The sequence below is a fragment of the Egretta garzetta genome, unplaced genomic scaffold, assembly GCF_000687185.1.
Source record: "Egretta garzetta isolate BGI_Z169 unplaced genomic scaffold, ASM68718v1 scaffold401, whole genome shotgun sequence".
Taxonomy (NCBI): Eukaryota; Metazoa; Chordata; class Aves; order Pelecaniformes; family Ardeidae; genus Egretta; species Egretta garzetta.
The window spans coordinates 1,044,575-1,059,588 of record NW_009258651.1 but is presented as its reverse complement, the minus strand read 5'-3'; the positions used below and the strand labels follow the sequence as shown (position 1 = coordinate 1,059,588).

The window sequence follows — 15,014 nt, the reverse complement described above, 5'->3', positions numbered from 1 at the left end:
AGACATGGTACCTTTATTCAACATTGCTTTGTGTGTTTTTCATAAACAGGTAAGTCTTTATGTCAGCGGACCAGTATGTGTTAAAACACTTTCAGAATACCCTGCAGTTTGTTAACGCTGTTCTGGTGTCCTGAAATACAGATTCCATGTAAGATTATCTTTTTTTTTTTTTCTACCAAATAGGTCTTTATTATGGTGGAAACTAGAAGTTGGTGTTCTGTATTTGTCATGAAGTAATTGGAGATAAAAATTGTCGCCCAGCAGAGTTAGTATAGGAAGGAAGTTATTTAATTGCACAGTGAATTACCAAATCTTTTTACAGGACCAGAGGCAATGGGCACAAACCAAAACACAGGAGGCTCTGTCTGAACATCAGGACACACCTTTTTACCATGAGGGTGACAGCACTGGTGCAGGTTGCCCAGGGAGGTTGTGGAGTCTCCATCCTTGGAGATACAAAAAGCAATCTGGACATGGTCCTGGGCAGCCAGCTCTAGGTGGCTGGTTTTGGCTGGGATAGAGTTAAATTTTTTTTTTTTTTCCCCCTTCTAGTAGCTGGTGTAGTGCTGTGTTTTGCATCAAGTATGAGAATAATGTTGATAACACACTGATGGTTTAGTTGATGCTAAGCAGTGCTTACACCAGTGAAAGACTTTTCAGCTTCCCATGCCCTGCCAGCGAGAAGCTGGGAGGGGGCACAGCCAGGACAGCTGACCCCAACTGGCCCAAGGGCTATTCTGCACCATACGATGTCATGCTCAGTACATAAACAGGGGAGTTGGCCAGGGGGGGAACCGCTGCTCGGGACTGGTGGGGCATCGGTCAGGGGGTAGTGAGCAATTGCATTGTGCATCACTTTGTATATTCTTTTATCATCATTATTATTATTATCCCTTCCTTTTCTTACCTATTACACTGTCTTTATCTCAATCCATGAATTTTACTTTTTTTTTTTCTTTTTTTCTGATTCTCCCCCTGTCCCACTGTCTATGGGTGTTTAGCTGCCTGCCGGGTTAAACCACAGCAGTGGCCCTGCTTGAGCAGAGGGGTTGGACAAGATGATCTTTAGAGGTCCCTTCCAGCATCAATCCTTCTGTGATTCTGTCACCTAAATAAAGCTTTGACTTCATGGAACTATATATGATTTAACATTAAAAACCTACTATGTGCTTAGGTATTTGAATGCTTCCTTACTAGGTTTCATTTCAGTGTAGATGTATATATTGCTTAGTATTGTTAAACTTTACATTTTCAAGTGAAGCACTTCAAAGATAAAAGCTCTTTGAGTGAATCTTGAGTTGTTGCTTTTTATAAGGACGGTGTGACCACAGCTCCCCCTGCCCTTTCCCCCAGCACAGTCTTACGGCTTCAGAGATTTTAGCCCCACTAAGCTAATCAATTCTGCTGTCATTATTTTGGAAGAAGAGGTTAGAACACTGGCCTAACTTGGCACCTGCTGCAAAAATGACAGGTAAGGAGTCCTGCAGGAGGGAATGGGGAGTGTTGTGTGAAGTTGTGTAAAGCAGCGTTGCTAACACTGTGGAAGTAAATATGCTGTGTGTCGGTGAGTTTCACAATTCCTTAGAAAGTTGAATTATGCATAGTATAGGAAGTTTCCCTTGAAACTAGGTTCCCCTGTAGCTTTTGGAAGATCCACAATATCCTTAAACAAGTGAGGTCATGACATCTCAACTATATATAAGTATTTTTCTATAATGCAAAGTTCACGCTGACTTTCTGTAGTCTTAAACCAGTAAAATACGAAAAAATTGTCTCTTAGGCTTTGCCTATACATGTTTTTGCTACTTTAAAACAATCTAAAAATTACTTTGAAGTCAAACTAGATCAGTATTAATAAAACTATGCCTGTTTAAATGTCTCCAAGATATTCATAGTGGTTCTCTGATCTCAGTTTGCATAATTGTAAACTCGTTTGCACAGTGGGTAGCACAATGATATCATAGAATCAGAGAATGTTTTGGGTTGGAAAGGACCCCTAGAGGTCATCTAGTCCAACCCCCCTGCAGTGAGCAGGGACACCGCTAACTAGATCAGGTTGCTCAGAGCCCCGTCCAACCTGGCCTGGAATGTTTCCAGGGATGAGGCCTCCACTGCCTCCCTGGGCAACCCGTTCCAGTGTTTCACCACCCTTGTTGTATTGTAAAGAATGTATCCTGCTGCCTTTTAAAGTAGTAGAGCAATATTCATACTACTGAACTCTATGCTAGCTGTGCTGGTTTAACTATATCTAGTTTACAGCAGACTCTTCTAATTTTGTTTCATATGCTGTACGTAAACAAGCCATAAATTTCTGTGATATGTAAACTCAGAATTTCTAGAACCTGACATAAAACAAGCTCGAGAAATTTTAACTGTGACTTCCAATGCCGAGCGATGGAACTGTTTCAGATGCTTTTGATCTGCCGGGTTTCTTAAGTTTTCTTTGTTAATTGATGAAGTCATATCTATACATCTTTATTTCTAGGTGAAAGAGATTATAAGGGTTAAAGTTCATATCACAAAATGCTCAGAAACTTGGCATCCATGTAACGGGGCATGTGAGTTCTGGATGCAGAAAATGATGCTGTGACTTGGATGTTTTCCAAAGCTGCTCAGTACGAACAGTCATTGCAAGTAGAAATCTGCACGTCTGAAGACATTTCTGCTGCATTACTGACAACATATGTAGAATGGATAATTATGAAAATCACTGTCTTGTCAGCCGGCTGTTCTGGTGCTGCAGATTCCCCAACTTGACATGGGATGTTAGTGAGCAACGTCAGGAAGGGGGCCGTATTAAAAAATACAGGATTGAGTTGCTGTTTCATATAGGATTGTTCTAATTACTTTGGCTGCAACCTCACAGTTCACAAAATTTTGCAAATATATGTGTAATATATACATAAAAATGTAACACTTTAAGTACACTGTGCGGTAGAAGCCTGAGTGATGTTAAGAAGTTAGACTTCATTGCCTTCTGCTGATCAAATCCAAACTTCTTTGAAATGTAGGGAATCTTTTTTATGAAAAATATGGGTCCTCCTTTTGTATAAAATACATGGTCTTACATCTAGAAACAGAATGACTTGCAAATTAGCAATTTTTGTTAAATTTACAAAGTACTTAAAAATTTCAGTGTCTTCAAATTCAGACCTTGCTTAAGCTGCACAGATTAAATCTTTGTCTCTTCTGTTTAAAAATTTTCAGACATGTTCACCATTCCCCAAATACTGAAGAAATAATTTAACTTCTGTATGAGAGAAGTTTTGCAAGCCAGCCAAAACAGACAAATAAATGTCTCTCGATCGTAGCATTGTCACTGGTATGAGTTTATTACCGAGTCACAGGCAACTGCCACAGTCTTGTCTTTTTTGAAATCTGATTCCAGAAGAGGAATATTGCTACACTCGCGTCCCTCATTCTGTGTAAGATGCTAAATTCCAGTACCTTATAAATGGAGAATTGTGAAATGGATGTAAAATGTTTTTAATAGTCTTGTCAAAGGAAATTGAATGCCTGCTGGCTCAGTTCAAGTAGTATTTGCCCTTTTGTTTCTAGGAACTTAATTTTCCTTTTAATTTGGTAATGTTCACTTTTTCCCTTAAATACTTGCTGCTAGCTCTCTGTAAGTATATGCTCTTAAGGAGAGAATTTGGGGAACATAAGATTGGGGAAGGTTATGTTGGAGTTTGTCTTCTGTAATTACTGGCAGCCATGCAGTGATGCCCAGGTGACAACTGATTTACTCTCTGATGGTTTTATCATTGCAAATGTGTGCTTTTTGTCCTCAGCGAAGGCTACTTGTGATTAAGGTGAGCAGGTTCATCCATACTTGAGTAAAAAGAAGAATGGGGAGGAAAAGATTGGATCACCATTTAAAAATGTCTAGTGCTGTATCTTCTGTTAGTGTATCAGCAGCCAACATTGTCACCTTTTACCTTTTGATAGGTAAACCTGAACAAATGCAAACATGAACACAGCTCTGCGGATCATCTCGGGTTCCCTTTGGAAACCCCAAATAAATGGCCACAAGGGATTGTGTGTTTTCCTGAGAACAGCTCGGCATTGGAGTTCTTCCTTTCTATGTCATGGATAGTGGCTTTGCTACTCTCAGAATGATACCTGTGCCTGCTGATGCAAAATGTCGTGTGGTCCACTTCAGTGCAAGTCAAAATTTGCCCATGCTGCTGTTCTGTGTCGCTAGGTAATTTTTAAAGCAGACATAAAATAAAGGGGGGAGTGGAGGGAAGCATGGGGGGGGAAACTCTTTGTTTACAGTAGCCACCAAAAATCCTGTTAATTTAAAAAAAAAAAAACCCAAAAAACAGAAACAAACCCCAAAACCCAACCTGTCCTGTTGGTCAAGCCAGTGAAGCCACATAGGATCAGTGTGCAAGGTAAATGTTAAACACCCTGCAGTGTGGTAGGCTGCCATGGCTGTTCCTTGCTTGGAGGATGCGGTGGCAGCTTGGAGCTTGTCTTGTGTGGCAGTTCTGTATTGGAAAGACAGTAGTGGAGAGTACTCTGTTAGGCTGAGTATGTGTTATTGAGATGGGTTGTACTGAGGAGCTGGTTTTCAATTTTCCTTGATAATGGCACCATATATGCACAGCATCGCTCAGCTTGCACGCGTTGCGTCTGTTCTCTTCAGAGCAGGCACGTTTATCATGCTGTGAGCCTCATAGAATAGTTCAGATTCATTTTACTTGGCACCATACCCACTTTGAGCTTTAATTTAAAGAAAAGCTTTATCATATGAATGAAGATGATTCAGAGTCTGTTACTTTGAAAATAACTACTTGCTGCCCCCCCCCCCCCCCCCCCCTTTTTTTTTTCAGCGCTAGCTGCTAGGATATGTTCAGGTCTAATGAAGTAATTACTGTTAATCATAATGCCTCTTATATGGGGTAGAGAGGTGGGAATGTTCTTAATTTCTTGTAGCGAGGGAATCCTGAGGCACACTTTTTAAAAAAACCCAACACACTACATAATCACTTTGGAAGTATTTGAGTTATGGTAAATGGTTAATTTGTAAGCTACCATATGATATTACTGGCTGGTTTTAGGGGTTGTCTTCAAAAACATAACATTTACTTGGCTACAGTTTTGTCACTGGTATCTAATAGCTGCCAAAAATCTGGCTCACTGCTTTCTCTTCAGTAAATCTGGGTGGCCAGGAAAGAGAAGGTGATACGCACTGGCTGTTACGGAAACCAGGGAGACTGTGTTAGGCCTTTGGAGAGCTTAGCTGCTTGTAGCTAGGGGGAGAAAGGAAGAAAAGCCTAATTATTATGGGGTTTTTTCAGTATTAAACTACAGAGCAAAAGAGGTGCAGTTTGCAATTGTAGCTTCCCTTTAAGATGGGTACATACATACCGATAGCTGCATTAGTTTCACCATGTGGAGGTAATATCCCAGGACACTAATATTTGTCCAGATGAAAATTCCAGCCTGGTCCCTGAGGCTGACAGTCATCGCTACAGCCATCCATTATTGTATTTGATCTGCTGAATGATTTTAATACTAGCACTTGTAATGCTATAGCTCTAGTTATAAAGGGTTGGTGGGCTGTGCTCTGTCATACCTGCTTTAGGAAGAAAGTATCCACCTTGCTGAATGTCTGTTACAGAATAGATAACAGAACTTTGAAATGTGATATGTAGCAAGGTGCATGGGGTGGGGGGAGATAAAAAGCAAATGGGAGAATTGATGGGTTAACAGCCCTTTTGATAGGACTCAAAGCGCCAACTTTGAAATCGTATTTGTTGTGAGCTGCTAGCCTCAGCTGTTTTTCAGCTGTACCTGATAAGGTAAATGTTACCTTTATTGTAAATGTTTGCGGTTGTGTGTTGTAATTTGCACATGTGTCACTTCTGAGTTGTTTTTCGGGGCTGTTCCTGAAGCGAAGCTAGCTGAAAGGTGCAACCTGTATGTGGCTTTCCAAAGTAATTATTTCTGTAACAAATACTTCACAGGGTGTGCTAAGTTTTCTGATCATCAAACAGGACCTCAAGATGTTGGTAAATTGTTTTAAGAATTCTTTTTTCTGAGAGCATACTGAGCTCTTCATCCCCTTGTGCTGCTGTAATCAGGGGCTTTCCGGGCAGTCTGCCTCTCTACAAAGATTCCCTTAGGGCTCCTTGGCTCTGCAACATGTTTCTGTGTCTGCTTTCCCAGCCTGAGCATGGGTTATATTAAACCTATCAAGCATTGCCGTACTCACATGTTATTTTAAATTGGAGGTATTTGTGGAGAAGAGATGATTTTAACTGGGGGCAGAGGAGGTGGTGGGAATGTGTGTGTATGGGTGAGATCTGTTTTGAAGCCTGAATGACTTAGGGCAGGGAGCTGTTGAATTTTAGACACTTCAGATAATTATTTTGCACATGGACTCTGGAATAACACAGAGTTCAGGATGGATACCCTTATTAACACTTTCAGTTACTATTTAGGCCTTTTTGACTATAATTACAATAATTTTAATTATGAATTAATGAATGTAATAGGAATAAAATTATACACTGACTTGCCCTTTGTTCTTCCAATTGCACTTGCTGCAAATGCAAGTAGATCTGTTGCAGAAGTTTTAAAATTACAAAAGTCTTAAACTGTTGCATCAATTTCTAATGCTTTTAGTATTAGAATGTATTTTAATGAGACTCGTATGCAGTTCTGTTCTTAGGTGTTATAAAGTAGGACAACATTTCACTCCAGTTCAGCTGTATTATTTTCATACATAGCTTTGCCCCTTTTAAGTGTCTGTTAAATGCCTACACCACAGCAGGCTGCCCAACAGGGAGGAGACTGTATTTCTGCTTCCATATGTTCAGTGCAAGTGCAGTGAGAGCAGTTAGTTCTCAAGTTTCATTAATAACTTTGTGTTGTGTGCAGGGATCTTAATCATTGTAGTGGCAATAATATGAGAAAGATGAAATGTCACTTCAGCCACATGCATTGGCAGGCCTGAAAGAAGACAGTGTTGTGTTTTATATGTGTTTTAAAACTCTCCAAAGAGAAATGATTTTTAGGGCTCTTTGGAGCAGAACTGCACTTAATCTACTCCAAGCAGAAGTTTGAAAACCTAGGAACTTGTTAATGTTCTTGGAACAGCTGTTTTTTAACTGCTGAGGTAGTAAAATTAAATTTAAAATCTTTAGAGAAATCTGTGTAGTAACAACTAAGTGGTAAGAACGGGTAGAGAATAAATGGTGGGTTTTTTCTGGTAATGTGAAGTTTCATTATGGTTTATTTCTCCACATTATGCTTATGGGTATTTGAAAAGAGAAACTACTGTATTTTCTAGTTTGTTTGAAGTGTTGTGGTTATTTACTGTCTCTCTTTTTTAGGTTACTGTTAAAATCTTAAAATGCAGATGAAGACTGGCTTGTGCAGAATCCTTCTGCTATCTTATGCATACAAAAGGGAATCCTAAACCAAGTGTTAGTGCAAGGTATGTATTAGAATATTTGGCTTTATTCAGCAATTACGGAGATTAGGAGCCCTCTTTTTTTCACATTTGCAATTTGATGTAGAGTAATTCTGCTTCTACACTTCAACTAGTACTTGCTTTCAGATAATGTAATTCCTTGCATAATTCCTGTTGTATGTTAACATGTTTTTAAAGGACTTGAAGTATATGTACACAGCCTCTTGCAGACAGCTCAAAATCTGGCTAGTCATAATGCATCCAGAAACCATAGTGCCACCTTGATATGATGCTGTGTCTGAGCTACTGGATGTTACTGATACATTGCACTTGGAATCTAGTTTGTACGATCAACATTGTAGTTTCTGAACAGCCCTTGGGATTTAGTGAGTAGGAAGGCTGGAAGGCTTCTGGAGGGCTGTGGCCATGTACTCTGTAAAACCTGGAGTAGAGTTCAGGTTGCATGCACGTAGGTACGTAGTGTCATCCACCCTGGCTGCTGGAAGCATCTCTGTGGGACTGACAGATAGGAAGGTTTTAAAGGAAGATTTATCCAGCTTGGTTCAGTAAAATTCCAAAATATTAGTTGCTTTTATAAACTAAAAAGTTTTAAACACTGATGGGATTTAACGGAGATGTGCAAGTTCTACTGATAAAGCAAGAGGAGTTTGGGTTGGTTCTATTCTGTGTTTATTTGGTCTAGTAAATGTACTCTATAGTTGTGTTAACAGTAAATGGAGAAATATATATATAGGGAGAGAGAGAACAAGATATATTGAGCTATTTATTAATGACATGTGAAAGATGTCCCTGCCGATGGCAGGGGGGTTGGATTAGATGATCTTAAAAGGTCCCTTCCAACCTAAACCATTCTGTGATTTCATGGTAGTAGCTTATATGGTTTATTGCTAGTTAGAGGGATCCTTCCACTGATACCCAAGTCAGATGGTATGGGAAGTAAGCAGTAAAAGTAGTGTGGGAAGTAAGCAGTAAAACTTTAGAGTTGCATGGGAAGTATAAACACGATGGGATCCTTTGTTATTCTGTAAAAAGCACAGAAAGGGCAACATGAGAGAAGAAATCTTTCTGCAGTAATACATCTCAAACTGTACTGCAAGTTATAACTAATACTGAAAAATTGCCCATGTGGTCTTTGATTTCCAAGACTGAAATAGTTCAAAATTTCTACCCAAGACAGGCAGAATTCTGTTACACTCTCCACAGCAGCTCTGTCTCCTTTTTTTTTCCTACCTTTTACTCTCTACCTGCTGTGCCTTGTTGCATCTTTCACTTAGGTAGCACTGCTTTGTAAAGGATTTTTCCAAATAAAAAATTTTCTCTGTTCATGCTTCAGATGATGAGTTGGAGCCCTGCCCCCCCTCCCTGGTGTTCAGGTCACCCCAGGAACGTGCTGTATGTCAGAATGTCTGGCAGTTACCATTGCTACTGGAAAGGACTTCTCCTTTCCTGAGCTCTGCAGTGCTAACTCCCATCTCTCCTCTGCAGCTGAAATTGGGGCAGGCTTTTCACGGAATCCCAGAATGCCTGAGGCTGGGAAGGGTGCTGTGGAGATCATATAATCCACCCCCCTGCCCAAAGCAGGATGTCAAGTAGAGCAGGTTGCCCAGGTCTGTGTCCATTTGGGTTTGGTCTTCAAGGAATGGAGACTCCACAACCTCTCTAGGCAGTCATGGTCACCCTCACAGTACAAGTTTCCTGATGTTCAGAGGGAGCCTCCTGTGTTTCAGTTCGTGCCCATTGCCTCCAGTCCTGTCCCTGGGTACCACTGGGAAGACTGTCACCTTTATACCCTCTCATTAGGTGTTTATGAGATCTCGACCCGACTTCTCCAGGCTGAACAGTCACAGCTCTTTCAGCCTTTTACATAGATAGATGCTCCAGTCCCTCAGTCATCTTCCATTCACTCTTGTAGTGGGGAGCCCAGCACCGGACACAAGACACCAGATGTCTCACCAGTGCTGAGTAGAGGGAAAGGATAATCTCTCTCCATCCGCTGGCAACTTTTTTTGTGATGCAGTGCAGGATGCCATTGACTGCTGTTGTGGCCAGGTCACATTCTTTGCTCATGGTGGTTCTTGGACTTGGAGTTCACCAGGACCCCCAGGTCCTTACCTGCAAAGTTGCTTTCCAGCCAGTTGACCTCCAGCCTGTCCTGGTGCCTGGGATTATTTTTCCCTAGTGCAGGATTTGGCATTTCCCTCTGTTGAACATCCTGAGATCCTGTGAACCCATTTGTCCAGCTCTTCCAGGTCCCTCTGGATGGCAGCATGACCCTCTGGTGTATCAGCCACTCCTTTAAGCTTTGTGTCACCTGCGAACTTGCTGAGGGTGTGCTCTGTCCCATCATCTGGGTCATAAATTGGGATGTTGAAAAGGACTCGCCCCAGTACTGATTACTGGGGTACTCTGCTACTTGCTGGCCTCCAGCTGGACTTTGTGCTGTTGATCACAACCTTCTGGGCCCAGCTGTTCAGACAGTTTTCAGTCCTCCTCATTGTCCGCTTCCCTAGCCTGTATTTCATCTGCTTGTCAATGGCAGATATGGCAGGCAATGTCAGAAGCCTTCCTGAAGTCAAGGTAGACAATATCCACTGCTCTCCCCATATCCACTGAACTGGTCACCTCATCAGAGAGGCTATTGGATTGAGATCCTTAAGAATTTGCAAAGGACCCCTTTGTAAATCCACGCTGACTACTCCCAGTTACCTTCTTGTCCTCCTTGGCCTGGAAATGGTTTCCAGCAGTAGTTGGTCCGTCACCTTCCCAGGGCCTATAGCTCCCTGGGTCCTCCTTCCTGCCCTTCTTGAAATTGGAGTGACATTTGATTTCCTCCAGTCCTTGCATGCCTCTCCCAATTGCTGCGGCCTTGCAGTGCCATCAGCCGGCTCCCTCGGCCCTTGCGGCTGCCTCCCACCAGGCCCAACACACTTACATAGTGTCCATTTAAGTGTTCCCTATCCTGCACCCTTACCTGTCAGATACCAAAGGGCAGGCAGAGCTGAGGAAGTGGGAAAACTGGATGTGCCTTGTTTCGTGGTTTTGCCTTGCCTTTTACTAAGGAGTTCCCTGTTATTTTCTAGTTGTAGTAAAATCATAATGTCATAAGTGTTTGAGGCCGATTATATTTATCAAGACTGAATTTATTCAAGCAAGCAATCAAGCAGGCAAAACAGCGCTGGGCGGCTGGAGAGACTCCTGCTCCACCAACGGCGTGCACCACCAGAGTCCCTTCTTATAGTTTAGTAGTCCCGGGTCTACGTGGCACATCCTGGTATCTTTCTGGTGGTCGTGAGGCTAAAGGTCATAGTCTTCCTCCACGTTGTAGATCAGTTTCTTTCCTTATCTGGCCATGTTGGCCCAGCATGAGGCAGGAAGGATTCGTGCTTGTTTACTTAGCAGGATGTCGCCACTCAGGAATTGGTAATTTATCAATGCATCAGAAAGTGGTCCCATGAGTTTCGCACAACAGTGACTTTAAACAAAGCACGTAACAAAAACACAAGGAGTAAAGGGGGACCTTCCCCCCATCTGCTGGTTTGAGAACAAATTCCTTATGTATTTATTTATTACAATAATAAATGTAAAAAATCTAAATCACAAAAAAAAATCGCAAAACCAATAAATCACAAAATTAAAAAAGACAATACAGCTAAAACTCTTGATCAGAAAAGTAGTAGTAACAGAAAAATCTGAATTTTTTCCAAAGTTTGACTCAAGAGAGATTTTTCTATCCAGCTGACATTTTGTCTTGACCGTGCAGCTGTTGGGAGCTCAGCCTTCTTGCTCCTCCTCGCGCATCAGGCTGCACCTGTGCAAAGGAGCTGTTTGGGAGCCTCGGTGTTTGGCCGGTTTCCCAGGCGTCTCAGGACTTTTCTGTCCTCGACTTCCAGTTTCCTTCCTGTGAAGGGAAGAGCAGATGGCCAAGGTTCCTTGGAGATACAAGTGTTTCTTTGACTGGCTAAATAATGACTCCTTGTCTCAGTGGAGTGATAAAATCCCTTCTCTTTTTTTTGTTTGCGTGTGTGCACTTGAGATTGCCGTGTGAACCTGGCTGACAACACCTAATGGCCTAATTAAATTGTGTTAAAAGTTGAGGGAAGATAAGATAAAAATGAGTTAATTGCGTTGTATTTGGGGTGGGTGGAGCGTGCAACAGCAAACTGAACAAGTTGCAAAAGACAGAGAGCCAAATCAGTCGCATCGAAAGCTACACCTGCTCAGCTGGCTCTTCCTTAGCTTGATGCTGAGCAGTATTTTGTAGAGCTGAGAGCTGGCTTCGCTGTGTCATTGCATTCCCTTCTTCAGCTCGGACATGAATTTGCCTACACTTCTATCAGAAAACGCACTGGGCTCCGATTTAATTTGTAGCGAGGTCAAAACGTTCTGTCAGGCTGCCCGCTGCTGGGGTTCCCGAACGGTGGCAGAGGATTCCAGTAACCTCTCGGAAGGGCTGTGGGAAAGTGTTAGCATTTCCCAAGCTTTTATCCAACCGTATTTGCTAATGCATTGCCTTGTAGCCTGATATTTGAGTCTTGTTTGCTGTACTGTGATTACAAAAGTACGCTTTCAAGGAAGTTACCACTTAAATATATCTTGTAACTCCTCAGCCCGTATCACACTTCTTTCCTGACCGTGACGTTCGCTGGTGGCTGGCTGCCCCCAGGACTGCAGATGGCTTTCTGCTACACCTGGGGTGTGTACAAACCGCTGCTCTTCCAGTTGGAATTACACAGACCATCCAGTCGTTTCAGAGCACTTGTTGTGATTTTTCTCATGTGATCTGTTCCCGTTGTGCTTGCTTCTCAGCCTCTTTGTAGTATTTTTGTGCTTAACAGGTGTTTGTTCTTCCTTTGTTGCTCCCCGGGCAGGAGAATAATGCCGTTAGTCAGTCAAGCAGCAGTTGAGCCTGTAGCACCTACCTGAATGGGGGTGTGGTGGGGGGGAGAGGGATGAATCGACCACTCCCACCTGAGCTGTGTTCTTTCTGCTTGTAGAGGGGTCTGCCCCGAGAGGCCTGAGGGAATAGGGGCCGCTTGAAATGATGGGGACCAGCACGAAGGCGTTGTGCCCCCCGCCAGCACCCTGGACTGGGAGACGCAGCAGAAGAACCCGAAAATGATGGCTGCTTGCGACGTTCAAGGTGCTTTTTCCTGTATGAGGAGACGAGTTACAGGTTTGGTGATGCTCAGCCGCCGGCAGAGACGCTGCTACCCTGTGTTAAGCCAAGTCGAGCATTTCACAGGAAAGCTGGTGCTGGCCAACCTTGACGTGCAACTGAGGTCTTGACTCCCTTTTTATCTAGCCTGTACCGGAAGCAGATTTTCTTTCCAGATCTCCAATACTACTACTGGGAAATGGTGTTTATAAAAGGAATAAAGTTTGTACGTGCCAGAACAGGAGTCAGAGTAAATGCTATATTATAAAGACTGCTCCTTGGTTAAACGATTCGTTCTGGACTTAAAAAAAGCCTTAAGAGTTAAGTGAAATGACTAAGAAAATATTTTCAAGCACTCAATTATGTGACCAAAAATAGGAAATGTGGGGTTTGTATTTAAAGAAAAAACACTGGTGTGGATTGTGTTTAAGTTGCAGTAGAGTTTAAAAGAGCACAGAAGAGTGAGCAAGCTGGAGAGGATGGTGTGAGCCGGCAGCACCTGAAAAGGACTGGAAGGAAGCGTTAACCCCGGAGGAGGGCAGAGCTGCAGGGAGATTTCGCTGCCTGTGCAGTTCAGTTTGAGTGGGAAGTTACAATAAAAATGCGTGCTCTCTTACTGTGGCCCCATAAAAGAATGAAAAAACCATGAATGAAATGAACAACAAAAATGCAATTTTGATGTGATGAGATTTTAACGTTGCACTGTAACATACCACCTCTCTTCTTTTTTTTTTCTTCCCAGGGTTTCTACATCTATTGTAAAACTGTTTCAAATTAATCTATCAACGGGACATTTACTTTCTATTTCCTGGCATCAACAAGGCCATGAGCATGAATCGAGGGCATGACAGGAACCTCACAGGGTTCCAGCAAGGCAAAGGTGAAGCCCTGCAGTGGGCGCTGAATTAACCCTGTGCAGCTGGGGCAAGGGCTGGGTGTGGAGCAGCTCTGCAGAAGGTGGAGGTGTCCCACCCCCTCCCAGGTGCCTGCAGGAGAGCACACGGAGCAGGGACACGGGTTGCCATCTCTCCCCTCTGCTCGGTGCTTCCGAGGCTGCAGCGGGAGCCCTGTGACCAGTTCTGGGCTCCTGAAGCCGTGATCTATGTGGGAAGAAGCCCAGTGGAGGCCACCAAGATGGGGAGCAGGGGAGCCATGGGGCTGGGCAGCAGGGTCTGTTCAGCTTGGAGAATGGGAGGGAAATCTTTACTCCAGCTGTGTAATGGAGAGGCATAGAGAAGATGGAGCCAGGCTTATTTTAGCGGGACAGAGTAACGAGGAAGCCTTGTCTAATCAGCATGTGCAAGTGTTGTGCCATACTGCTAATAAAACCAGCATGACTCCATACTGTCCTGTGGTACTTAATTACTCTCCCCACACTGTGCAGCCATTGGGCGTTCCTGGTGACCCTTCTGTTTTGGGGAGGGTGAATGCCTGGGGGGGTTGTGCGGGGTGATGCTCACTTGTGCTTTAGGGATCTTTGTCCTGCTGTTCACAGGCATACAACTCCTCAATGTTAAGACAGTAGAGCTGACAGATCCAGGAAGGCAAGGGAACTGCCAAACGCTTGCACACTTCCCGTGCAAACCTTTCCAGACAGATGTTGCAATGAGCCTGGTAAAGCCTTTTTTTTTAAAAAAAAAAAAAAAAAAGATAAATATGCCTGTAAGCACAGCCTTTGCAGGCTGGGGCTGGGGCTGTTGCTGTTTGTGGCAGGGGTAGCAGCTTTGCCTCTGTACTAGGGATGACTGCTCAGTGTAAGACGGGCAACTGCTGTAACAGGCCTGAGGGGGCAGGATCAATGTCACTGCATGGGTAACACTGTCAGGGGGCTCCCTGGGTCCAGTGACAATGTCTTCACTTCCATACACGTGGCTTTAGTCAGCCTAAAAGCCAGAGCTGTGCCTCAGAGTGGCATGCAGGTGAGAGGAGTAGGCCCTGCTACAGTCTGACCCCTCTACTATAAAATAGTTGATTTGAAATTCAAAAGAACCATTTTCTGCCTGGTCCCTTCTTCCTGGCTGTTGTTGAGGTGTGTGAGATTTTATTTTTTCAAGAGACCCTGTTTTAACCTTAATTTTTACTGCTTCCTCAGTCCTGCTCACATTTGCATCCTATGGTCTATTGTCTGCTTTTGGTATTTTCTTTTTATTAACCCTTGTCTTTGCCTGTCCCGCAAATATTTTAAGACGGGTTCAGAATCTGAAAAAATATTTTCCCCACTTGTGTGGGACACAGAAAAGCTGAGGAATGTTGCAGTGTCAGGATTCAGTGATGGGTGTGCAATGCATGCCCATGCTGCACCAGCAGCTTAGAAAAATGCCGTCCTTAATAGTTCTTTTGCATTCTTAAAAGGTAACGCTCCATGATGGTGGCACAGCAGTGCCACAGCAGTGCCACAACAGCTCCCTGTTG

At 43.2% G+C, this 15,014-nt stretch overlaps 1 protein-coding gene across 5 annotated transcripts in view; it reads left to right on the top strand.

Annotated features, from left to right (window-relative positions):
* The window catches only part of PSPC1 (paraspeckle component 1), a 69,558-nt gene extending 55,493 nt beyond the window's left edge, over positions 1–14,065 (top strand). Inside the window, exons 7-10 of one of the 5 annotated variants that reach the window (XR_004843248.1) lie at positions 3,949–4,204; positions 7,347–7,450; positions 12,442–12,587; positions 13,345–14,065. Coding sequence is in view for 1 of the 5 variants with exons in the window: in XM_035903765.1 (XP_035759658.1) it covers positions 12,442–12,465 (24 nt within the window). In the remaining 4 variants the exon portion in view is untranslated. The other 4 variants (XR_004843247.1, XR_004843249.1, XR_004843250.1 and 1 more) reach the window with 4 other exon arrangements.
* The last annotated feature ends 949 nt before the right edge of the window (positions 14,066–15,014 follow it).